At 43.1% G+C, this 26,323-nt stretch overlaps 1 protein-coding gene across 3 annotated transcripts in view; it reads right to left on the bottom strand.

Annotated features, from left to right (window-relative positions):
• Positions 1–517: 517 nt before the first annotated feature.
• The window catches only part of GRM1 (glutamate metabotropic receptor 1), a 162,538-nt gene continuing 136,732 nt past the window's right edge, over positions 518–26,323 (bottom strand). The window contains exons 7-10 of one of the 3 annotated variants that reach the window (XM_060272734.1): positions 24,491–25,405; positions 5,734–5,753; positions 3,030–3,036; positions 518–723 (exon numbers count right to left, since the gene is read on the bottom strand). In XM_060272734.1, the coding sequence (XP_060128717.1) occupies positions 518–723; positions 3,030–3,036; positions 5,734–5,753; positions 24,491–25,405 (1,148 nt within the window). Of the gene's footprint in view, positions 1,401–3,029; positions 3,037–5,733; positions 5,754–9,362; positions 9,424–24,474; positions 25,406–26,323 lie in introns of those variants that run through there. The other 2 variants (XM_035110662.2, XM_035110664.2) reach the window with 2 other exon arrangements.

Here is a 26,323-nt window from a genome sequence, read left to right as displayed (position 1 = left end):
AGTCTTTTATTCCTTCCTTTCCAAGGGAACGTTGCTGCATTCAATGAAGATGTCCAGCGGTGAGATGTGCTAAGGTCTCCTCTGTGGTTTGTGTTATGCAGAGTCCTATTCAAGTGTTGCCAAGAGAGAGTGTGACAGTGTGTGTGAAACGTTGTGTACTGTACTTATTATTACCCCTTTGAATTTTGTTTTTGCTATAGAAGTTGTAGATGGGATTTGTGCTTTGTCAAAATGCCTACTGTCTTCTCAGAATACAATACTTTGAAAACAATACAACACTTCCCCTTTAAAACACGTGCACGCACACACACACAACAAGAAAGGAATTGAAGCCCTCTAATAGATTTAGTGCAGGATACACATTTGTTCGTTGTTGTTGCTGCTGCCCCCTCCTATACACAACACCATGTTGGTTTGCCTTCTTTTGCCCTCACATAGCTTGTGCTGCTTTGCCCCATCAAACCAAAGCTGACCAAGGAGATGTGGTCCACTTGCTTTCATCACCACAGCCTCCGTTCTACAGGGTTGATGAAGTTTGCTTATAATCCCTCAGAACAACAGAAGCATAGGTTGCAATGGGAGGTGTGCAAAGCACTGATTCAGATACCGGGGAGCTGGGCACAGAACTGCCTGAGGCCACCGAATCTCGAAAAGGAGATGGAGGCGTCAGTGCTGGTGAGTCTTCTAGAGTCAGTTTGCTGGTTGCCCGCTCCTCTTCCTCATCTTCATCCTCCTCTAGGTTCCCTGGCCGCTCATACACGTACCCTTGGATAAGTTTAAACTTTTCGTTTTCTTCCTCCTCCTCCTCTTCCTCCTGCCCCTCTTCTTCAGCTGGGGATGAAACTATCTCTTTGCTGAATGTACCCATTTGGAGTGGCAACACCTGCTGTTGCAATAATGGAGGGTGATAGATAGGCCTTACTCCGTTCCCGGCACCAGGTGCGGGGATCACAGAGTTGAAGTCCGGGATGCCAGTGGCAAATTTGTTGACCACGCCTTGCAGCTGCTCCATAACGGATCTCTGTGGTGGTGGAGGTGGTAGGATTTGCGGAGTCTGCTCGGACAAGAACAGGTGGGTTTCCTCTGCTGTTGTCTGCAGGGGAGGCGTCGCCATGACTCGCCGATGAACAACCATGGAAGGACTATTTAGTTGGCTGAAGCGCACTGGCTCGCTCTCCTCTTCCTCCACCACATTGTACAGAGTCTTACTGCTGATGTCTGAAAAAGTCAGGCTCTTGCCTTGGCCTGGGTAGCTTTTAGTCAAGGGCTTGATCACTGCGGTCTGATTGCCTCCTGGCTCCTTGCTCTTCACATGCACTGAGAGTCTGTGCCACATATGTTGTCCCTTGGGAACGTCTCTCCCACCTGGTTCAGACCAGGACACAGACTTGCCGTTGGAACTATGAAGAAAGCAAAGATGGTTGGTTTGCGTTTGCTTCAGGAAAACAGAGGCAACAATAGCAAAACTGTCCTTAGTTCTGTTCTGTAATATTGCCTCCATTCAGAAGCAATTACTGTACAGGGAAATACTACATTGAGAAACAGCAAGGACTTTTAAATCAAACACTTGCTGCTTTTTAAAAAAGGAAAACCAAATTATTCTTTGTTGTGGGGGCAACATGTTGTAGAACAGAGGTCACAAACGAGGCGCCCATAGGTACCAATGTGCCTGCCAGTGCCTTCTATGCCACTCAGTAAATAGTCCCTAAAAGATCCACAATATACAAGAAACTATTTGCTCAAATTCTCCTACATTGAGCACACCTGCTTAAACATTCCCACAACTTATTGTATGCACTGGAGGATGAAGGGGGGCGGGGGGGCGGTCCACCCCAGGTGCCATCCCTGTCAGGGTGCCATCGCAGCCACCCCCAGGACACGCGCCGTACACCCCCCAGGACAAGCGCCACACCCCCGCCTGTTCTCCACTCCCGGTGCCAAAGCATGTAGCTCCGCCACGGATTGTATGCCAGGACTGGGCACTTACTATCCCTTTCATTCTGAACATTGAAGAGGTGCAAAGGGCATCTCTCTTTGAGTGAGTATGGTGGCCGCTGTAGGTGCTCCCCCCACTGTGAATTGATGAGGGAGTATGCCTGCACCATTTTGTGGCCCAGTAGCTCAGCCGTTTTAGATGTGGCAGCCATTTTGTGTTATGCTGCCACATAACACCCCCATGACAGCAATTTTGTGACTTGCAACAAAGGCACTTTCTCAAAGTTCCAAATGTGCCCCCTGGTCAGGCAACTTGGATGACTTCAGTTATTTTGGTTTCAAAGTTCTCTGCAGGGATAAGGAACCACTAATCAATGTTAGATTCACTTTACTTGAAAGTTTTGGAAGATGCAATCCATAATCATTAGAACTCATCTAAATCTATGGCAGTAGAATTAAAATATTTAATGTTATATTCCCACGTGCCATACACTTTACATTTCTGGGTCCCATCTAAGCTTCTATTGTGCTTTTTTCTCTGCCACATTTCTCAGGCAATTCTAGTATACAGAATCCCAACTTATTCCATCGTGCTTTAAAAATAATGATCAGTGTTTGGTCCACTCATAATAAGTATATTGAGGTTCATGATCAAGCTTATTCCCTTGAAATGGTAATAATCTTATATCCAAATAAAATTTGATAATGTCCCTCATACATTTTTTTTTATAGAAAGCACCAAAGGAAGAGATTTCAACATTGCTCCAGACAAAGGATTCCATGGCCCATGGAAGGAATTGCGTATTGATGTTTCGAGTAAATCTGTTTTGCCAGAACTGGAAGCTGCAGTAAAAAGTTGATTTCTCCTTTATTTGCCGGTAAATGATGCTTTTAGCTGTTTTGGACAGTTACCATGTTCCATTAAACAGTTTGTAATTACCGTTGGGAGTTTTAATTGTGTCTTTAAGACATCGAAATAGTTTCACGTCAATTGTGACTCATGATGGCAGTTTTTAAGGGAATACCAGAATGTTAATTTCATTCTGAAAAGTAGAAAAATTTGAAGAATTTGGAACCAGGTTATCCCCAATAACACCTTAACTTCCTGGTCACTTTGATCCTCAGGCGAGGCATTCTTAGAGGTGCTGTATGTTACTGATGTCCACTATGGCCTTTAGTGTGGTGTTACTAGCCTTTGGAATGTACTCCCAAATCAATACCAGGCATGCATTTGGAATTCAGGTGCCCTGCTTAAAACTCATGTTTTCACCCAGGCTTCCCTTGAGGGGGTGAGCCAGCTATGTTGATGTATTAAGCTAATGTACACATTTGTGATATTTTTTGTACTTGTTTTATGCATGTAATCTCGGTGTTCAATTTACAGCTGTTCACCAGCATGGTCTCCCCACCCTTAACATTAGTGGTTATAGACTTCTTCTTTTTGCAAATAAACAATATGCTAAACTACTTTCTTCTTATCCTCACTAACAGCCTAGTGGGACTTAAGTCCCATTCATTTTATTTATTAAACCTAGCTCCCACCCTTCCTCCCAAAGGAGCTGGAGGCGGCAAACACACAAATGAAAAAACAACAAAAACATATTAGAAACCATTCCAATACAGACACAGACTGGGGGAGATCTCTACTTAAAAGGCCTTTGTTGGAATTTCCAGCAGACTTAATACCAGCCAACTTGGGGGTGCTTCCAGACAGGGGCCTGATATTGCAAGTCGGCTGTTCAAAGCACATTAACTTCCACGCATTCCTGTTTTTTTCAGTCATGGATATTCATTGCTATTCTGCTGCTTGCTGTCCACACAGGTGGGTGAAGGTTGAGGAAATGTACCTGGAGGGCTTCCCATTTCATTCCCCTCAATCACTCATTTCCAGCCCTCCAATGCTGTTGTTGGGCAAGTATTGTGGTATTTTCTCTCTGTGTGTGTGCTCAACTTTTTAAAAAACAACAGTAACCCAGGAAGCGCTTATGAGTGCAAGAGGAAATATCACCAGGCACAACATGCAAAATGGGAACTTGTGATTTGAGGGATGGGTGTGAGCAATATCCATTTCCATTTAAAAAAAAAAATACTGAGGACTTGCTTATGAGTGATGTTTATCTAAGCCTAGTACAAGAGTGATACTGAGATCTTGCACAAGATCACTGTATTGGTTTTGTTGATAATAATTAAAAAGACAGATGTATGTATTGTGAATACAACCTCTGAGGTAATTTAGGAGATCTTTTAAGAAAACTCATAGCAACTGGTTTGCTGAAATTTAGGTGTGCCCTCAGCATGTGACAATTGCTGGAAATAGGCACACTTGCATCACTTGAGCCCATGGAAACAGAACGGCTGGATGAGTGTGGCATTAGAATCCATCCACTAAATGCCACAATATGTGACAAACCATGGTCCAAGACTAAATTAATGTGCTGATAAGTGACTGCGGATCACTAAGGTTTATTTTTATGAATCAGATTTCGAAAGGGGAAATCTGGACTAAAATTTTAAAAAGTACGGGCTGACATTTTGTTGACAAGGATATTGTGTGGGCACTGCAAAAAAAGAATTGTGTTCACGAGCACCAATTACCCAATATAAACTCCTGTCTGGAAGCATCCTTAGAGTGAACTCAGACAAACACTTAGCAGCCTATTTACATAGAGAAGTGCTTTTTCAATGGTGGCTATTGGGATGGAGGCTTCCAGTGACTTGGTTGTCATGTGCTAGCACAAATAGCAAATTAAAAGCATTATTTTTAAAAAATGTAGCCTTAGTACACCCATCCAGCACAAGTCTGCAAAATCTACAACGTGCATTTGGCCCGCATTTGTATCACTTGAATAAATATGGGAATTGATTTTTTAAAAAAGCAATGCAAAATTGGCTCAAACTATGTGACGACTGAAATTCTACCTATCAGACATGTTGTCACTCATCTATCCCATCTTGCCAATTTTCTCTATCGCTGTATATGTCCGTGACCATAATGAACTGATTCATTCATTCATCTTGCCGATTAGAGACACAGAAGCTTGAAGGGGTCCCTCTCCCCCAATTATGTTTAGAACAAACACACAGGTTCCACGGTACAAAATTCAGCCTCAGTAATCACTAACACAAAAAAAGGTAATAAAATACAAATGGAGACATATTTGATACCTATGACTATACAATACAATTGTGTGTGTGTGTGTAAGTAAGTAAGTAAGTAAATAGGTACATCAAAATTTTCAAGAAGTGTGGGGGAGGATGCAAGGTAAGCTGCAGGAGCAACCAGTTGCCCTGGAAAAACCCAAATATGTTAAAAACAAGGGTGTGCTAATAATATGGCAGCATCCAGAAGATTGAGACCATTGGGTACAAAGGCACTGTAAACAGTGAGACTCAATACCACATCCATTTAAAGCAAGGGACACACAAAACTTTAAGCAGGACTCAGGCATCATGACAAAGGGAGTCGTAAAGGTATGGATGCTAAGGAGATTTGTGGCCCAGGCAATCTGTTGTGTCTTAGCTAGGAGGTGAGGCAGGATTTTGCTCTCAGGTAATAAGTCTCTAAAATAAGGAGAGCTTTTCCATTTGGGAAGGGCTTGGGGAGAGTTAAAGAAGAACTAGGAAGGGGGGTGATTGGAACTCAATGATAAAATGCATTCTTTGCTGCATAAAGAAAGTTCCTGGTTAATTTCCTCACACTCGTTCTTTCCTAGTTCTGCTGGATCTCTCAGCCTCCTTTGATACTTTGACCATGACATCCTTCTGGGCCATCTAGAGGAGCTGGGGGCACTGTTATACAGTGGTTCCGCTCCTTCCTCCTGGGCTGTGTCCAGAAAGTGGTGTTGGGGGATGAGTGTTCAGACCCCTGGGCTCTCACTCGTGGGGTGCCTCAGGGTTCTGTCCTCTCCCCTATGCTTTTTAACATCTATATGAAACCGCTGGGAAGGATCATCAGGGGGTTTGGGCTGGGTGTTCATCAGTAAGTGGATGATACCAAGCTCTACCTCTCTTTTAAATCAGAACCAGTGAAGGCAGTGTATCTGGAGGCGGCTGGAGGATGGATGGCAGCTAACATATTGAGGTTGAATCCTGACAAGACAGAAGTACTGTTTTGGGTGGACAGGGGGCGAGCAGGTGTGGGGGACTCCCTGGTCCTGAATGGAGTTACTGTGCCCCTGAAGGACCAGGTGCGAGTCATTTTGGACTCACAGCTGTCCATGTGACTAAGTTCTGTAATTCTATATTTGTATAGAATGGAAGACAATACACACTACACTATAAAACATTTTTGAATAGTTATACTGATTAATACATATAAACACAAACAGAAAACCTACCTGCATGATAGACACAGAACTGAAACACTTTTAATTTCCATTTTAATAAGGCTGCTTTGATGAATTTAATCTATTTACAACAGAACCATGCTTTGAAATAGGAAATCCTAATGGACTTTTGATATTATGGTATTATAGCAGGGATGATTTTCTGTTAAGGAAAGGTCCAATATAGCTGACCTTACATATAATTCATCAGGACCTGTTTCCTAGCAAATCATGTTTTAATTCACCTTACTCAGAAGCAAGATCTGCTGGATTTGCACTCAACATAGATAAAGGTTTGTGCTGCAGTTACAGTTAGATGGTTCTAAATGGTGTTTCAGTCACTATAACTGACATTTCATGATTTGCTAAAAATCTGGGAGCTGCCAGTAAATAATGCAAATCCTGCTTCATTCATACTATGCCTTTGTTACATATCTTCAGGTGCCAGGAAAAAACACTCCTCTTCTTCCAGGCCTTTGGCTAATTAAGCAATCTACGGTTTTTAAACTGTGTGTGGAGCGTGGGCTGGGGTGGTGATGGTGGTTGTTTCGTTGGTTACTTTTTAATTTTCATATTGTAAACCCTTCTGTGATCCCCAGAAATTTAATAAATATTAATAAAATATATCAGAAATAGTTGTATACCAAACATTTGTTTTTTAAAACTGCATACATGAATGTGTTAGACTTTCAATCTGATTCAGAGATTAACAGTGCAATCCCAGCCATGTCTACTCAGAAGTAAGTCCTATTGAAGGAAGCTTACTATCAGGTTAGGATTGCAGCCTAAATTTCACAGGCCTTTGGAATTTGGCTAGCCTTGTTGAAACTCTTTTTGCTTTCCTCTAAAGCAGAGGTGGAGAACCTGTGACCTTTCAGGTGTTGGTGGACTCCCAACTCCCATCACCATGGTTATTTGTGAGAGATGGGACTTGTGGTCTATTAATAGTTGGCGGGCTACAGGTTCCCTGCCACTGCTGGAAAGTGTTGAGTCTAAACTTAAGGATGTTTCTCCTAAGACGTTACATCAGAATAAAATAAAATACAATAATCTATTAAACATTAAAAGCCTCCCTAAACAGGGCTGCCTTCAGATGTCTTCTAAAAATCTGGTAGTTGTTTTTCTTTTTGACATCTGGTGGGAGGGCGTTCCACAGGGCGGGTGCCACTACCGAGAAGGCCCTCTGCCTGGTTCCCTGCAACTTGGCTTCTCACAACGAGGGAACCGCCAGAAGGCCCTCGGTGCTGGATCTCAGTGTCCGGGCAGAACGATGGGGGTGGAGATGCTTCTTCAGGTATACTGGACCGAGGGCATTTAGGGCTTTAAAGGTCAGCACCAACACTTTGAATTGTGCTTGGAAATGTACTGGGAGCCAGTGTGGGTCTTTCAGGACCGGTGTTATGTGGTCTCGGCAGCCGCTCCCAGTCACCAGTCTAGCTGCCGCATTCTGGATTAGTTGTAGTTTCCGGGTCACCTTCAAAGGTAGCCCGTAGAGCACATTGCAGTAGTCCAAGCGAGAGATAACTAGAGCATGCACCACTCTGGCGAGACAGTCTGCAGGCAGGTAGGGTCTCAGCCTGCGTACCAGATGGAGCTGATAGACAGCTGCCCTGGACACAGAATTGACCTGCGCCTCCATGTCAGCTGTGAGTCCAAAATGACTCCCAGGCTGTGCACCTGGTCCAGGGAGTCCTCCACACCTGCCCGCTGTGAATGTTGCTGTGGGTTAAATTTGGTGGTTACTCCAGAGGTTTGATCTTTGTCAATTGCATGGAGAGGTTCCCCAGAAAACCTGAACCCGCAGCATATATTTGGTGCTGGTGAGATGCTGAATTTGCCAACAATACAGCTTGTCAGTCAATAGCATGCATCTTTCTATAGCTCCTAGGTGGGGGTGCACATCCTCTATGCAAAGAATATTTTATCATATTGTTGGGTGCTTTGTTTCCTTCCTTGAGTATTTTGTCTGAGTAGGAAAGTCAACATTTGCTGTGAAGATTCAATTTGGGTTTCAGTGGCAACTCTGTTAAAACACTGAGATGACCACTATATCTGTGAAGTCTCTTTTTCTTGGCTAACAGCTGTTTCACGGCTTCTGTCATATTCTTATTTCTACTTGGTTCATGTTCTCACTACTTTTGTCTGGCACTACCTTCTCTGTGTTAAATTTCCCAACCAGAATACTGCTGTTCTCATTATCAGCTTGATTTGAACTTTAATAAAATTAATTATCTCCCACTTTCTACCACAAGCATCATGTTGGAAAACATACCGCTTCTATAACGACTGTTTTCTTCTCCTTTTCCTAACATAATTCTGCTTATTAACCAGTTTTCACCAGCCCCAAAATCTTTGACATAGCACCTACTAATCTGTAGACACATGTTAATGTGACGAGAAAGGCAAGAATCAATTGGGTTTAATTATTACTTTCAAAAGTAATAATTAAAATCTTCTATCTCATTGCTTGAGTGTTTGCATTTCAAAATTCATGCATGGCCAGCTAGAGATCCCATAAATGGTTGTCAGCATGAAGCTCTGTGTTTTGCACACTCCACCAAACCAGTGTTTTGTGAAAACCTGCAGCCGAAGTTCACCAACCCAGGCTGTCAAGAAGGATCGGTCACAGCAAAGCTGCAGCAGCCACTAGAGAAAATATAAAGCTGTCATTGAAAGTAGGCAGGATTGTTTCAGCTCCATGCAGAACTCTGAACAGGGGGAAACAGTGTTGGCTAAAGGATGGGGGTTAAGATAAAACGAACAAGAAAAGTACGTATTTTTGTTTTCGTTTTGCAATTTGATCAGCAGATGCTGAAAGTGACAACCATGGGGGGGGAAAGAGTTTCTTTCAAAAATTATTCCACAGTGTCCTTTGAAGAATATATGGACAAGCAAGAGTCAAGGCAGTGTGAAAAATGGGACACATAAGCAACTGTTCCATCATTAATGGCATGCACCACATTTGTCCCATTATCCGGAATGAGAAAAGTCATGAGAAAGAGAAAGCAATGGGTAAAAAATAAAGATAAAAAAGATATAACAACAAACACCACTGTTTGTCATGCAGCTTCTCTTACACATTCACTGCAGTTTGGGGGTTTTTCAAAGCTGCACATGGGCCGACGGACACTGGCTGGTGGGCGAGAATTCTGGCTGCCTCTTCCTGAGGATTGAAAAGAAAAAGACACCCAGTGAGTGGTTATCCACATGCACATTCATGGCAGCTGTACCACTCAGTTGGGTGCTTGTCCCTGGCCTACTTCCAGCCTTCCTCGTGCCGCTTCAGGTGTCTTCTCCCGGTCTGCATGACTTAAGTGGTTCTATCTATCCTGTTCACCTTTCCTTTCTTCTTCACCTACCGACTTGCTATGCAGTTAAAAATCAGGGTGGTTATGCAGTGGATACAGTGCTGTGAGTTTTTTTTGTTTTGGAGAGGGGGGCAGCCAGGTGGAAATCCCTGTGCTTCATGGAATGGGCAATGCACTAGCACCCTTAATGGCTTATGTTGGAGCTAAAATAAGAGAAATGTATAATGGTTGTCCTCCAGAGCTTCCCACAGGAGAGCAGGAAAGAAATCTAAATAACATATAACCTCCAGATCAGGCATAGGCAAACTCTGGTCCTCCAGGTGCTTTGGAACTACAATTCCCATCATCCCTGACCGCTGGTCCTGTTAGGTAGGGATGATGGGAGTTGTAGTCCCAAAACATCTGGAGGGCCGGAGTTTGCCTATGCCTGGTCCAGATGATAATGGTGCTGTGCATGAGTGGAAACACCTCTTAGTCATGCTTAAATAGCTTGTAATTAGCTATTTGTTTGGTTGCCTATGGTGAATTAGACCTGATTCTGAGCAATCACGGTCAGCTGGTTCTTTTCTACCCTTGGACTACTGATTGTCAGAAGTAACTAGCACAATTAACACGTAGGGATAGCCAGGCTTAGGGGGGAATTGTGGGGTAGTAATTTATTTGCAAGGTGGGTCTATATGCCACATTCATATTGGAAACTTGCACAATATATGGAGGTTTTCCTTTCCCAGTGATCGAGTGCTTGGAAAGAGGGCACATATATTCTACATCCACTTTTTTGGATTGCTGATAGCTTTTCGCAATGCACAGGCCCTGCCTTTCCATAAAAGCCATTGTCACTATTTGCTTTTCTCATTTTTTATTTATATTTTTTATTTTTAGAATTTGTTTCCAAACTCAGAGTCTCAGTATGGGTGACATTTTGTGCCATAGTAATTAGGGAGATGACAAATTAAAACACAGTACATTTACTGATATAATTGCAGTTATGTCACCATCAAAAGTGTCACAGGAACTTGAGGGAAAAAACGAAGTGCTCGAAGTCAGCATAGGCTAGCACTTACCTGAACTGGTGAGAGGATAAGAATATTCACAAACATTCTGTGCTTCATTTACTGAGCTGCTAGAGAGGAACTACTAGCCTGTCCTCGTCCCCAACGCCACTTTTTTTTTTTGCTAGAATAGTAGGCTGGCCATGGTTTCACATGATATATTTGTGAAAATTATGTAGATAAATTTGTTACTTTAAAAATTATCCAGTTTCTGGCACACCCCTGAGGCTTAGTGAGGCAGATGCCTCAGGACAGCAGATATGAGACAGTTGGGATGGATGGCGCATCCGGGCCCATGAGGAGAGCATCACCCCTCCCCCTTTGCCTTTCCCCCTCTTCCTCCCCTCCACAGGTCTCATTTTTGGTCTCCCTTTTCTCCCTTTTTTCTCATAGTCATCATTGCAGGGGGAGTGGCAAAGGTGGTCAGTGAAGCTAGGGCAGACACCCCCAAACTTCGGCCCTCCAGATGTTTTGGACTACAATTCCCATCTTCCCCGACCACTGGTCCTGTTAGCTAGGGATCATGGGAGTTGTAGGCCAAAACACCTGGAGGGCCGCAGTTTTGGGGTGCCTGGGCTGGGGGGTGGGGAGGATTTGTCATCGGGGGTGGGGGAGGAGTTGGTGAGGTGGCATTTTCTGTTTTGCCTCAGTGGCAAAATGTCCTGGTTTCAGTTTGTGGACAAGAATGAACCAAACTGTAGGAGTGATGGAACAGACTGTCTAAACCAGGTATGGCCAAACTCGGCCCTCCAGATGTTTTGGGACTACAGTTCCCATCACCCCTGACCACTGGTCCTGTTAGCTAGGGATGATGGGAGTTGTAGTCCCAAAACATCTGGAGGGCCAAGTTTGGCCGTGCCTGGTCTAAACCTTGCTTCTCCCCCCCCTCCTTTTTATGTTAATTACAGTACTTATTATAGATGTGTGTGCTATATTGTGCTAACATTTGTGTCATATTGCAAAGACTTCACAATAAACTGCTACTTCTGCTACAAATATTCTTATAACTCTGGGCTAAATTTTCAGTGTGAAGGGCCAACAGACATATGGAGGCATGTGCTATTGTTGCGAATGGGGTGAAGATGCAAGGATAAATGAATTTAGAAGAAACTTGTTGGAATATCTTACTGCAAAAGGTTTCTTGGACTCCTGAGGAACTATATGGTTCTCATGTATATGCAAAAGTTGCCCTGTAAAGTTAAATAGATATCTCCCTTTTAATGTATCTGGCTTGGAAGTTATGATTGGTTGGAATCCTATAACTATAGATATGTTAATTACATTTCATTTCAGTTTTCTTCTCTTCGATGAACTGTGCAGTGGCAAGCTGCCAATGCAATGTTCCCAAAGTTAAACAGAAATGTTTTCTTTTAACAAGTCATGAATGCTACCTTTCTGCTGGCTTGGACCAGCAATTAAGTCTAATCAGGATTTTAATGTCAGCTAGCAGGAGCTGATTTAGTGACCATGAACTACTGCAACCATAAGCCGACATAGCATTACGTGCTATTAGCACATTCAGACTTAGGATTTGGGGGAGGGTGTGTGTTGATGTGTCTGTTTACGTGGAGCACTAAACTACATACTATGATAAGCGGGGGGGGCACTTACATGTCACTAAAAAAAGAGAAGACTGTGACCGGTTGATCTATATGTGATTGCTCAGTCAGCTCTCTAGGTGATAACTGTTGATGGGCAACTTCTAAGCCTTGTACTCTATCTTCACATGGTTCTTTGTCTTTAAACTTGACGGGCTGGACAGTCCTACAAACAGAGGACTGTCCCCTGACTTCTCTTCAAAGAGAGGACTCTAAAGTAGGCCACAAAGCCACCATAATGAGAAAGTTGCTCCAGGTCTGGTTCTCTTGCATCTGCTGGCTCGGAAGAAGAGGCAGGTGTTGGTGCCTGGAAATAGGTGCCTGGAAATATGTGACAGAAGAGGCAGGGAATTTCAGATCTGGGAGCAAAGTATGGCTCTCTGGGGTTCTTTATTCAGTCCTCAAAACTCTCCCCAGATCACACCTGCTCACTGGTCTTGCTCCATGCTTTCCTATAGTGCTTTTGCCTGGATGAAGTGTGTCTTTGTACCAAGCAAATGAACCTTGCTTGACTGAATGAATAGGTATAAATAAATAATTATTATTATTATTATTATTATTGGTGTGTGTATGTAAAAACCTTTAGACTTGTGTGCAGCTGTAATGGAGCGTACTCTACAATGGTAGAAGTCACATCTGTTGCTCTGCTGACCTTGCCTCTGGCCCTGTCCACAGTTAGCATGTGGCCCCTGGAAGGGTGCCTACAAGGGAATATGGCCCTCAAGCCATATTCTGCCATCCCTGCTGTAGGCTTCGCGACAATGAGGTGCCTAACAATTTGCCCATGGAAGGCTTGGGGTTTTAATGAATGGAACTGCTTGAAGCAGAATAATCCCTTGGGGTAGAGGATGTCTTATAATTGTTGAGAAACTGTAATGTAAGAACCATTTTTCTATGCAGGACCAGGGACCCTGGGAGCAAGATTCTTGCAGGGCATGGATGAACATATGGGAATATTTTGTTTAGTGTAGTTGTGTTAGGCTTGCTCTCTGTGTGTATGCAAGAATTTTGTTGCATATAGCTGATTGGTTAGTTTCACCAGAATAGAGGGAACTATAACCATGATGAGAAGGAGGGATAGGGTGCCCTACATATGACATTCTGGCAGATTGCGTATTTCACAGAAGATTTGATCCCAGATTTCAAAGAAAATTTATTCACCTAGTGTCCTGGCACAGATCTTCTACCGGACAGAATTCTACAAAAAGAAAAAGAATGCATAGCTGCCAAGTTATCCCTTTTTTACAGGGATTTTCCCTTATGCTGAATAGGCTTCCTCGCGAGAAAAGGGAAAACCTGGCAGCTATGAGAATGTAGTTTTGCTCTAAAAGCATGTAGAACAAAACTCTGCAATTTTTGCTCTCGACCAAATAATCAGTATGCATAGTATTAAGATTGCATTTGGCACAGATAATGAAGGATTCTTTGACTGAATGATTACTTGAATTTTTGGTGTAATTTAAAGGTGCAAGTCAGTCTCATTCCAGGGTCGTTTCCTTACGTTCATTCCATTCACAAGAAATTCTACATGCAATGACAGTCTGAAGCTTAGCGACTGTGACCTTTTTTATTAGGCCTTTCAAATTCACAATGCTTCTGATTAACTAGTCCAAGTTGAAAGGCAGCCTGATATGTGAACATTTGACTCCTGGTTGAAAAATGATGTGCATCATTATGTGTTAATTATCTACTTGTCTTGGTTCAAATTAGGGAGAACAATATGTTCAGGTAAGGGATTTGATGCTATAGGATTGAAAACGCTAGAGCTGCTCCCCGCCTGCCCCCCCCCCAAATCCTAATGCACGGTACTCAATTTTGTTTGTCACATATAGTTTAAGGGAAGCGACTGAGAATCCTATCTGCCTATTTCCACTTCTTCATTTGCATAGGCCAAACTGAAGGGTCGTGCCCTGATTACCCTGTGTCCATTAACACAGTGCAGTGATGAACAGCTCAATCACAGACACTTGAACATATATAATGCTCCAAATTTCTCCCCAAGTGTAGGGTGCTTGGTGGAGATATAGAACTAATCACAACTAATCACAAAAATCTCCACCCACCAACAGCCCTAGCGCAGGCACCTGGGCCACAATATCCCACCGAGTTCGATGAAATGTGATGTTGGTTACTAATACTACATTCCACTTTTCCTCTTAAGGACCTCACAGAGGCCTACATGCTCCCCCACCCTCTCCATTTTATCCTCAGAGTAACCCTGTGAGGTAGGCTGAGAGAAATACTGGCCAAATACACACAGTGAGCTTCATGTCTGAGTTTGGATTTGAACCCTGGCCTTCAGTGGCATGTCAGACTATGTTAGTCCCCTAAAATGAAGCAATGATTCTTCAACATCAACTTCGTTGGACTGGTCATGTTGTGCAGATGCCTGATGATCGTCTTCCAAAGCAACTACTCTATTCCGAACTTAAAAATGGAAACCGTAATGCTGGTGGTCAACAAAAGAGGTTTAAAGACTGTCTCAAGGCAAATCTAAAAAAAAATGTAGCATAAACACTGACAACTGGGAAACACTGGCCTGCGAGCGCTCCAGTTGGAGAACAGCCTTTACCAAAGGTGTCATGGGCTTTGAAGAAGCTCGATCTCAGGACGCAAGGGAGAAACGTGCTAAGAGGAAGGCACGCTTGGCAAATCCACACCGTGATCAACTCCCACCTGGAAACCAATGTCCCCACTGTGGAAGGATGTGCGGATCCAGAATTGGCCTCCACAGTCACTTACAGACCCATTGTTAAAATCGTGCTTATAGAAGACAATCTTACTCGGCTACGAGTGATCACCAAAGAAAGAAAGAAAGAAAGAAAGAAAGAAAGAAAGAAAGAGTATTAAAGCCTGTCACCTTCTTCCCAAAACCAGGGAAGCTTCTTCCTGGCTAAGGGAGGGAGGCCTGGTGGGGTCCAGGAGCTCCCCACCATCGTCCTCACAAGCTGGCGCCTCTGGCCCTAACTGTTCACCTATGGAAAATTTCACCACACACCACTCCTGGCCTTCTTAGGTCTTGCATAACCACTACACTGGCTTAACTCTCAGGGCATCTTAAGTTCCAGGCTAGATATTTTCATAGCCAGCAGCAGGTACTTGTGCCCACAGATGCATATCAGGATCTCCCTTCTGAACAGACATGTAAGGGTTATTTTTAGGTGAAAAGTCTGTGACACTCTTGGATCTCAGGAATTCTACATCATAAATACAAGTTATATCCCATGTTACTGTGAAAGGTGTAAAGAAACCTGAAGCAGTTCAGAGCTGTAGAATATGACTCTCTTTTGCATTTCATTTTATTGCAGCAATTCTCCGTATTGGTGGACAGCGACACATATATATCTTTGTTTTGAGGAGAGTATATGCAGCGAGTCCTCAAGTGCAGTGACAAAACACCCCATCCCTGAGAACAAACATTTAGAAAACATAATTTTCATGACCCATTGAACTACCGTACTACTCTGCTTATTCAGTAAGAAAAACAGTTTTTATCACAATGCAACCCCCCCCCCCCAATAGTTCTACCCTAAGTAAGATACTGTCACTGCAAGTTCTACGAGAAAGACTCCATAAAAAGGAAAGATTCTCATTTGTGCACCAGATACTTATCTGCAAGGCTGAGCTTTTATCTGAGCCAGTAAGAAGAGAAATGGAACTTATGATATGGATAGAAGGACTTCAAAATTGGATGGCACAAAAAACAAACAAACACTTGATACAGGTGAGAACAGTTTTCACTGTTAAATAGAGACATTTCTCCATGTCAGGCTAACTGAATTGTTGTGAGTTTCTTCCTATTGCTCAAATGAAATATACGTATATCAGTGTGGTGTCCAAACTTTTTCAAAGAGGGCCAGATTTGATGAAGTGAAAGGCTGTGTTGACATTTTTTTAGGGTAGAAGTTGTTGAGCTTTTTTTTAGGATTTTACCCCAGGAAATTAACTGCCACAGGCGCCGGGTTAGGCTCCCAAAATGGACTTTGGACATGCCTGGCGTATATTCACAAAGGTACCAATACAAGAAAATGTAGTATGAGATCCAGCCAAGCAGGAAATTAAATTATAACTGGCGTGTGCATTACTTCTGACATGTTATGCCATGTTATTATTTCTGACATGTTATGCCATGACCAAAGCATTTCCTTATGTTTTCCACAGTGATACATTTGTGACCTCCAACTTTATTTTTTATTTTTACCCACTCTGCAGTTTCCAAAACATTTGGACATGGGGCATGGAGCTGGAAAGTCTAAGACCCTTTTGGGCTGTCCAAACTCATTTCAAGGTCCTTTGGATCCTCCTACCATTAAGGTGATACTAAGCTAAAGCACGTCAAAATGCAAGTAGATAAATAGGTACCACTCTGGCAGGAAGGTAACAGCATTTCTGTGCGCTGCTCTGGTTTGCCAGAAGCAGCTTAGACATGCTGGCCACATGACCTGAAAAAACTGTCTGCGGACAAACACCGGCTCCCTTCATCTATAGAGCAAGATGAGTGTGCAACCCTAGGGTCGTCTGCGACTGGACCTAGGTTACCTTTTAAAACTATTTCACTGAATATATATTGCAGACAATTGCTGACTGAGGTGATGGTAAAGCACTTAATTTAACATGCTGATTTCATACAAAGGCTGGATCTAGACACATCAAAGAAGCATTTGAGTTAAACGTGCCATAAATTTAAACAGGGAAAACAGGTGGAGAAAAATGAGACTCCGCAGTGCCATCTGGTGGCAGACAAACGCCGGCTCCCTCGGCCAGTAAATCGAGATGAAGGTCGCAACCCCAGAGTCGTTTGCAACTGGACGTAACCATCAGGGGTCCCTTTACCTTTTTATGACATGGTATAAGGAAGCTTCCTATGTTCTTAGGTTGTTCCGATTCTCATTCCATCCCAATCTGACTCAGTAACCTATACCTGTCAAATATGGAATAACCTGTGTGTGTCCCTATTCATTTGCATTGGACAGGGCCACAGCAGCTTACACTATGAAATTAAATGCAAATGAGATGAGGCAAAGTATAAATAGAGAGACTGAATCGATTGAGCAAGCCTTCGGCTTTCGTGCAATCAAGGTTTAAATGTTAATTCGGATCTCGTTGGCTGCATTAGTTTCCGTTGTATTCCCCCACCCACCCACCAACCCATTTTAACTGTGACAGTTCCTTTAAAAAATTGTTGCCCTGCATCTCGCGGGGGCTTTAAATATTCTCTTAAGTCTATAAGCTGACAATATAAAACACATCTAAGCTTGTTGAACTTCCTACTTGAAATTCATCTCACACAAAACGAAGAGCTGGAAAACAGCCATTATTTGTCACAGTCCTGTGTGTCCTACAAAAGGACTGAAGTTGAGCCAGCAGTGTTGGCAAACGTGTGACTGTCTGGGGTGGATGCTTGGCACTTAAATCTTTAATTATTGTTTTGTGTTAGCTGCACACCTGCCTGCAGAATTTGGGGAAAGGTGCATTTACCGAAGTCAGAATAATTGGTAAAATCTGAATAACAAACAGTAAAGAATAAAACATGGTTTTGTTCTAAAGTTTGGGGGTTTGGGAACAAACCCGTCCTCTGTCTGCCTAAGATACAAATGTAAGTGCCTCATAGAGCAATGCAATACCATTTTTAATTGAGAGATCTGGGAATCCAGTAAATCAATTCTGTTCTTTGTAAATATATGGAAAGCATTATTTAATATAGAATTACCAAGCATGTAAAAGAGCAAGTCTTGCTGAAGAAGAATCAGCATGGCTAGTCTTGGCTCACTTTCTTTTTAGAGTTCTCTGGAAGTGTCAGCAAATATGTGGATGGGGTGATCAGGAATGGTGATCTCTGCTTTGACTCTCAAAAATATTTTGACAAATTCCCTCACCTATCAGCTGTATCTAGCACATGTTGTATAAGGGAATTCCATCACAATCCTTACTATTTCCCTATTCTGTCAGGCAGAGTGACTGTTAGCACAGAGGCATAGTGTGGGTTGCCAGCGCCTGGGGTGGTGGACTGGGCAGCGGTCAGGCCCTTCACTGGGCAGCGTCTAATCAAGGGAGTCTCTCCTTGCAAACTAGCCCATGTATTTTATGCCCTGGGGCCACCTGCTGGAGGGGGGCATTATACATTTCACAAAGAAATAATAAATAACAAATACCCTGTTTCTCCTAAAATAAGACGTAACCATAAAATAAGCCATAGCAGGATTTTTAAGCATTCAAGGAATATAAACCGTACCCCGAAAATAAGCCATAGTGATAGGCAGTTTAACTTTGTAGGTTAAACTGTACCATACTTAATTAAAAAAAATAGGACATCCCCTGAAAATAAGCCATAGTGTTTGTTTGTTTTTTGAGGAAAAATAAATATAAGACGGTGTCTTATTTTGGTGTCTTATTTTTGGAGAAACACGGTAGCGGAAAAATGCACTGAGCATGAGCGATAGCAAATACAGAGACCAAAATTAGAGGCATGGCAGTCTTCTCTACTGAAAGGGCAGAGGAACATTAGATATGGAGCTGGTGAACATGTTTTCAGCTGCACCTCTGATCAAGTATGCATTCTTCCGAGGGCTTGTCCTAGTGCTCCAGTGGGAGACAGACTTCCTATGATGGAGACATTTCTATGAGAAAAATTAAGAGGCATCTGCAAAGGTGGTAAGAGCCAAGGCACATTTTCACCAACAAGACAGGGATGATGTGCTGGCCCAGGGGTGACCACAGCAGCTATCTATCTATCTATCTATCTATCTATCTATCTATCTATCTATCTAATCTATCTATCTATCATCTATCTATCTATCTATCTATCTATCATCTATCTATCTATCTATCATCTATCTATCATCTATCTATCTATCTATCTATCTATCTATCTATCTATCTATCATCATCATCTATCTATCATCTATCTATCATCTATCTATCTATCTATCTATCTATCTATCTATCTATCTATCATCTATGTGATTTATAGCCCACTCTTCCCTTCATTAAAATCAATCCCAAAGCAAAGTACAATATATGGGGTCCTCTGACCCATTCCAAAGATCCTGAGGAGTAAATGTTTCCATCCCACAGGATTTCTGAGGACATTTATGGATTCTCAGTAAAGAGATACCTTTGATTTCCCTTCCTTCATGGGCATCTTACAATGTAGAAGTGTTTATCCTACAGCAACGAGTAATTATTTGATTACATTGTATTCACTCTAGACTCTTTGCTTCAGGGGTCAGCAAACTTTTTCAGCAGGGGGCCGGTCCACTGTCCCTCAGACCTTGTGGGGGGGGCGGACTAATATTTTGGAAAAAAATATGAACGAATTCCTATGCCCCACAAATAACCCAGAGATGCATTTTAAATAAAAGGACACATTCTACTCATGTAAAAACACCAGGCAGGCCCCACAAATAACCCAGAGATGCATTTTAAATAAAAGGACACATTCTACTCATGTAAAAACATGCTGATTTCCAGACAGTCCGCGGGCCGGATTTAGAAGGTGATTGGGCCGCATCCAGCCCCCGGGCCTTAGTTTGGGGTCCCTGCTTTAGTCTGTGCCAAAATGGTACGGTGAATGATTTGTGGTAAATATATATTCATGAACGGAGCTACAGAAAGAGGAAGGATGAACTCTGGGTTTAATAGCTGAGTTGGGCATTTAAAGGGTGAGTTATCACCCTGGCTTTCCAGCATACAGTGTGGGGTGTTGGCCAAATCACTTAATAATAAATAGCCTATCTTTCAGAATACTAAACTAGAAATTCTTTATGGAATTATTTTTATTAAGTGCAGAATCTGGAGAGTTTTAAGTGAATTTATTAGGCAGAGTCACATGCTGAAAGATTAAGCTAGAAAGAAATGCTTTTTCATAGCTGAGGATAACTCATTTCACACCCTCTATGTAATGTATGAATGAATCTTTTCTCTTTTTGCCCCGCCACATATCCTGCCTTCCTGTCTGTCCTTATTTTCCTTTCTTGATTAATGTTGTTTCATCTTATTTCTCTGTTTCCCAGGGTTGTTAATTTAGTTGTTTAAAAACAACAGTTTAGCCCCTTTCTCCAGGAATTCATCATGTGCCCTTAAACATCATCACTTGGAAATAAACCCTATTTATTTCAGTGGAACTTAACTTGAGTTAAGTGAGTTAAAAATGAGCTTCCAACAGCTTTTTCACTTACACAGGGGCATAGCAACGAGGGGCGATAGGGGCGGTGCGCCCCGGGCTCCACTCTGGGTGGGGCAGCACCCCCTCCCCACCTCCACTGACGACGGCCACTGCCGCCATGACTGCCATGGCAGGGGTGCACATCTCCAGCTCCCCAGTAGAAAGGCTCGCTCGGCGCGGGTTGCCCGCCGTGCTAAGCGGGCTTTCTACCAGGAGGCTGGAGGCTCCACTTTGGAGTCGTGGGGGGGGGGCACTACCCGCTACGTAGTGTGCATGCGCATGCGATGTTATGTAGCAAAACATGCGTCGTTACGTAGCGACGCCCCGCCCCCTGGGTGCACAGCAATTTGCCGCCCCGGGAGACACAGTGGCTTTCTACGCTGCTGCACTTACAATCAAAATCAGGCTTTGGACAGGTGAGCATTCAAGAAAAATGAAGATGAGCAACAATTTAAAGAAAGTTGTCTACAGTGCCTACAGAGCAAGTAAGGACAGCTGTTTGCACTGACTTAATCCAATTTGAGTTCTGTTTAACACCAGCACTTGATCTTTATCTCAAGTTGTATTGTTTTACTTTCCTTTTTTGAATTGCTCCTTTTTCTGAAGTCTATGTCTCTCAGTGTTTCACCAATAAAAGTATCTCACTTGATCTAACATTTCTAAGACTACTGTTAAACTGTTGTTAACAGTTTGAAAAGTGTCTAGATGCTTTGCAACATGCCTTTAGCCTGGGAAAACAAAGCAGTCCATTGAAGGCTGATGGCATCAACCTTCTGCTCCAAAGAAACTATCTTTAGCCAGAACTTATGAGACCTTGAATAAAGGAGGTTAATGCCCTAGATCTATTGATAAGTATTATTTGACACAGGAATTAGAAACCAGCTATCTACACACATTTCTGTATCTATTACAAATGTTAGAAAGGTAAAATAAATCCTCTGAAATTGAATTTTAAAAAGTAGAGAATAAACTCATACTTCCACTATTATGGTCCTATATTTGCAATGCATCCGCAGGACATTGAGTCTCCTCTTTCTGAATTTATCTTCCCAGATATCCTCCCAGAATAGCAACCGTTTCCCTTGCTTATTCCATTAGGAACCAGCAACTGGCTGAGTGCCTTTTCCTAATAAGAGGTAGCAGATTTACAAGACGAAAAGGTAATATTATATTTTATAGTCAGAAAAGTGGGGAGCTACTGGCCAGGGAAATAGATGGAGAAGCTGTGTGGGCTTTCTTGCCTAAAGAAGCTGAGTAAACATCAGTCAGAGATGGCTTAGTCATGGCAGATCCAGCCTCTCTGCCTTAGATGATCATTGAGTTCTCCCAACTCTATGATTATCTTCTCAAGAAGTGCAAATATAGCTTATCTTGGGCTGCTGACGCAGTGCTTTAAAGCCAAAGTTATCTTCTGGGATGCCCATCAGCATGTTTACGTTGGTGCATAATAATAGCATGGTTGTGTGCCCCCACTTGAAAACAGATTTGCTGTAGCAGCAGCATATTCCTGCCTTGCAAGCAAGCCCTTGTGAATGCTAAGGCTGGCAGGAATAGCCTATTAGGAGACTTAGGTCACATTGCTGCTTTTATTTTGGGTGTGTTAATGATCCATGTGCCCCGAACAAACACAAAATACAGAAGACATATTAACAAACTAATTTGCTTTTAGTTCCAGGTCACAGTAGAGGTACAATGACCGTTTGTTTTTGTTTGTTTCAATCATTACATACTTCCTGGGTGGAGAAGAGCCAGAGGGAAAGAGAAAAGGAAAATATCTCAAGAATGTGCTCAGTGCTTTTCAAAATGCATCAGATTGTTTAGTGGCCGAAGGAAGAGAAATGTTTTCTTGTAATATGTACTTAAGGCTGAGTGCAAAGTCTAAATTATGAATGAACAATATAGAAGGCGAATATTGCTCCTCCAGTTTAGTTCCATTCTCTGTCATTCAAAATTACATTTGAAGGGGTTAGTCCAGGTTCTGTTATTATTTGATTTGAAATCTTTGCTAAGAGTGGAGAAAAAGAGTGGTTGCTGAAGTTGCTCATGATTCAAGGCACACAAAATAACTTTGGTGAGGATCCTTAGAACCCAGTCTGTTACTGACTGTGAAACATCAACAGCAATTACCCATGACCTTTACCCAACAAATAAAGTTATTTCAGAGAGAAAAGATACTGAGAGTTGTGAAAATTAGGTTGAATTACATTCAAGGAAAATAGTACCTGTCTCTATATTGCAGTTTACAATATTCTGTCTCTTTGGCATGCACTCTGTGAAAGAAACATATGGCCAGAAAATTGGTTCAGAACCATCCAAAATTTGAAACCTTGGTGACATCAGACTAGGACATCTAGTAGAGTTGAAACTTCTGCAGAATTAATCAAGATTATTCTGTTCATCTTTATCTATTACTCTAAGATAGACAACTGTTGCCAACAGGTCCAAGACTGAAATAAGACTGGCTAAAATCCTATTAGTTTAATCAAGTATGCATATAATACAAGAGCAATAGTCTGATGATGTTCATGAAACTCTCCAAAACCTTGTACTATAAAAGTGAATGTATATTTCTGTATTTTTCAGTTGAGAAATCCCTTTAATCTTTCTAGATTTAGACGTTCCGTTCCATTCCATCCCATACTCTCTATCTAGCTCAATAAATATCTAATTGTTAATTTCCATTGGAAGGGTTGTATGTAATTATATCTCTAGACAGAAGAATTACTGGGATTCCTCATATTGAAGTGTAAAAAAAAATATATGTTTAGGTTAACTTTTTGTAAGGCTCTGTCACTCTCATATAACAGAGCAAGAAGATGTAATTTCCTTACCAAGCCTTGAAACCTGATCCATAAACAATTTGAGAATTACTATTTCTTAGGGAAATATTCAGTCACCTGAAGACTACATTGGTTTAAATTGAATTTGACTGATTGCTAGAAACGTGCTGCATAGTTCAATAGCTTTCCCAGACTACTTGAAAGGTGGTTTGGGTGAGAGTAGCCACTCCATCATGGCTGTTCATATTATGCTAAGCAAGAGAGGTGAAAATCCTGGATTTGGAATAGCAGTTAGAAATCCTTCCAGTTTACTTACCTGCCATAGATGGGACTACATTGAAATCTCACTGCTGGGGTTCAGCCCTGCCCAGACCTCAAATCTGAGGTTTCCTCAGAGGAGGAGCAGGGGGTGCAAAACCATCCAGCAGAGCTCCACTGGGGAGCAAATGGACCCAGATACCCCTGCCCCAGGACGAGAGATCTCCACACCAGCTGCCTGGGTTGCTGGTTGGCTCTCAGATCTCCCTACCTCCCCCTGGGCCACAGAAGCAGAAGAGTCATCTAAACAAGCAGGAGCTTCATAGCCATTGATGAAAGGCCTGGGTAGCTGCATGTGAAGCTACATGGGAGGAGTGGAGGTGCATGGAAGCACCTGCTCAGATCAGGGGTTGGCTGACAGCTCCTATTTAAACTTCCAGTCTGAACTGCTTCATTGCTTGAAGCAACAGCTCTCTCCTAAGCTCTAGGCGAGCGGGGGGGGGGAGTCAATGCACAGCTGTATTTCAGACTAAATATTTCTTCCAAGACAGGAGTGTTCAGGTTAGCTTTTTCAACTCAGTCTCAACCAGTCAACAAGTATAACAGGGATTACTGCTCACCAGCCAGGGGCCGCCATCTTCATATGTGGCAGTACTGCGATAAGCATAAAATATAATATTTTGAACAAATGTAGAAACATGGCTACCAAGATTTGTTGCTACTTTACAGTGCTAAAAAGTGACCGCGATTTTGTATGCATGTCACTGTGGACCGAAGCAGAATAGGTTAAACGCAGGATTGGGGGTCAATGGCAGAAAAGCACGTAGGCCTGTTGCACCTGACACGTAGCACAGGAGAAGCAGAGGGGAAGAACAGGTTGTTCTTGCAGACTATTCCAGAGTTCATGTCTCATTTCCTCCCTTGTGTCCTCATGCAAAGAAGTTGTAGCAGAATCACAAACCTTGTTGAAAAAGTAAGAAGGTTCCTGAAAACGGGAAAAGACTAAGAAAGTGAAAAACAAAGACTGACAGATGCACAAAATCAAGTTACTTACTTTGGGTTTCCAGTACTTGGCTTCTTCCGCCGGAATATGCTGAGGAAATTGTTGGACCTGCAAGGTGTCTTCCCATCCCCAACATGCATACGCACCACATCTGAAGTGGTGAAGGCACTGCGGACATTCCTCTCGGGCTTGGCAATGATGATATACATCTTGGGTGTGAACATGCACCCCAGGGCTACTGTCACACTCAGGCTCACCGCAAAGCAAGTAGTGATGATCTTGTAATTGCTCCCAAAGTATATAGGTACAAAGGCCAGCCAGATGATACATGTTGTGTACATAGTGAAGGCAATGTACTTGGCTTCGTTGAAGTTGGCGGGCACATTGCGAGTTTTGAAGGCATAATAAGTGCAACTCATGATAAGGAGTCCGTTGTAGCCCACTGGGGCCACCACACCTAAGTTGCTGGTGTTGCAGATCAGGAAGACTTCCTTAATGCTAGGGTAGGAAAGGATGGGGAAGGGGGGCTCCATGATGATCAGGGTAATCACCAAGGTCAGCTGCACACTGATTAAGATGGAGGCAATGAGGACTTGGGCCCAAGCACTCATGAAGCGCGGTTTGCGGGTGCAAATTTTTTTCTTGCTCCCTGCTAGGATGCGCGCAATGCGATTGGTTTTGGTTACAAGGGCAGAGTAGCACATGGCAGAGGAAAGCCCCACGAGGAGGCGCTGGAGGTAGCATGAGGTGACAGTGGGCCTAGCAATCAGGGTAAAGGGGCAGATGTAGCCAAGGAAGATCCCGGCAAGTATAATGTAGCAAAGCTCCCGGCTGGAGGATTTGACAACAGGGGTGTCCCTGTAGAGGGCAAAGATAAGCGTAACAAACAGGGTGACCAGGATACCCAGGCAAGAGAAGGCCACAGCCACAATGGACTCAATGTCACTCCACTGGAGATATTTTACAGGGATGGGTTCACAGCCTAAAGGATACAGAAAAGAAAGACAGATAAGTTTTTTCCCCAAAGAGAAACTTTGAATTAACAGATACTTATTTATCAAGCGTAATTTATTTTTAAAATCTATACCCAATAACTCTAACATTTCTAGGGTGGCTTACACACACAATAATGATTTGTAACTTCATGGGCGTACCCAGCGTGGGGCGGGGGGCAGCTGCCCCCCTAGAAGCAGGGCCGGCGCACGAGAGCGGTGCTGCCGGCGGGGCTGGTGGGCAAAGACGGAGGCGGAGTGCAAGTTCGGCGTGTCCGCCCGCCGCGCCGTGCCCTCCCTCCAGCTCCCCGTCACGCCCTCCGGCAAGGCCAAGCGCGGTGGGGAACCAGAGAGCACGATGGGAAGCTGGAGGGCGCGGCGGGCGAGAACGCTGAACTCACGCTCCGCTGGGCTGTGCTCCTCCTCCTCCGCCTGCCTCTGGAGACTCCCCGGCTGCCACCGATCCAGCTGCTGCTGCTGCTGCCGCCGCTGGCGCCCCCCTCACCCGGCAGCCATCATGCTCCAGCTCCTCCCCCACCCTGCCCCGCCATGCGCGCTTCCTCCCTTCCCTCCCGTGCCTTGGCCTTGCCTCTCCCTAGTTTTGATCCTGGGTACGCCCCTGTGTAACTTAGAGTTTATACCTCCATCCCAATATTGGAAGGGTAAAATTCTTTCACTCTATGCAAAAACTAAATTAGAGAGAAGGAAAGAAGGAAGAAAAGAAAGAAAGAACTTGGAACATTTTGGCTATTATTAAGCAAAGCTAGATAATAAAAGGATTAATTATAGTCATTACTTTTCTTTTAAATATAACCACACACTTTTAATAACCCGTATGCCAGTTTTTATTCTGTCTGGCATAAGAGCTGCATGATCATTTGAGAACATGGCTTGGTGGTGTGACCTGT

The sequence above is a fragment of the Zootoca vivipara genome, chromosome 3 (assembly GCF_963506605.1).
Source record: "Zootoca vivipara chromosome 3, rZooViv1.1, whole genome shotgun sequence".
NCBI classification, from domain to species: domain Eukaryota; kingdom Metazoa; phylum Chordata; class Lepidosauria; order Squamata; family Lacertidae; genus Zootoca; species Zootoca vivipara.
The sequence above is the reverse complement of the archived record's forward strand: the minus strand, read 5'-3'. Positions and strand labels throughout refer to the sequence as shown.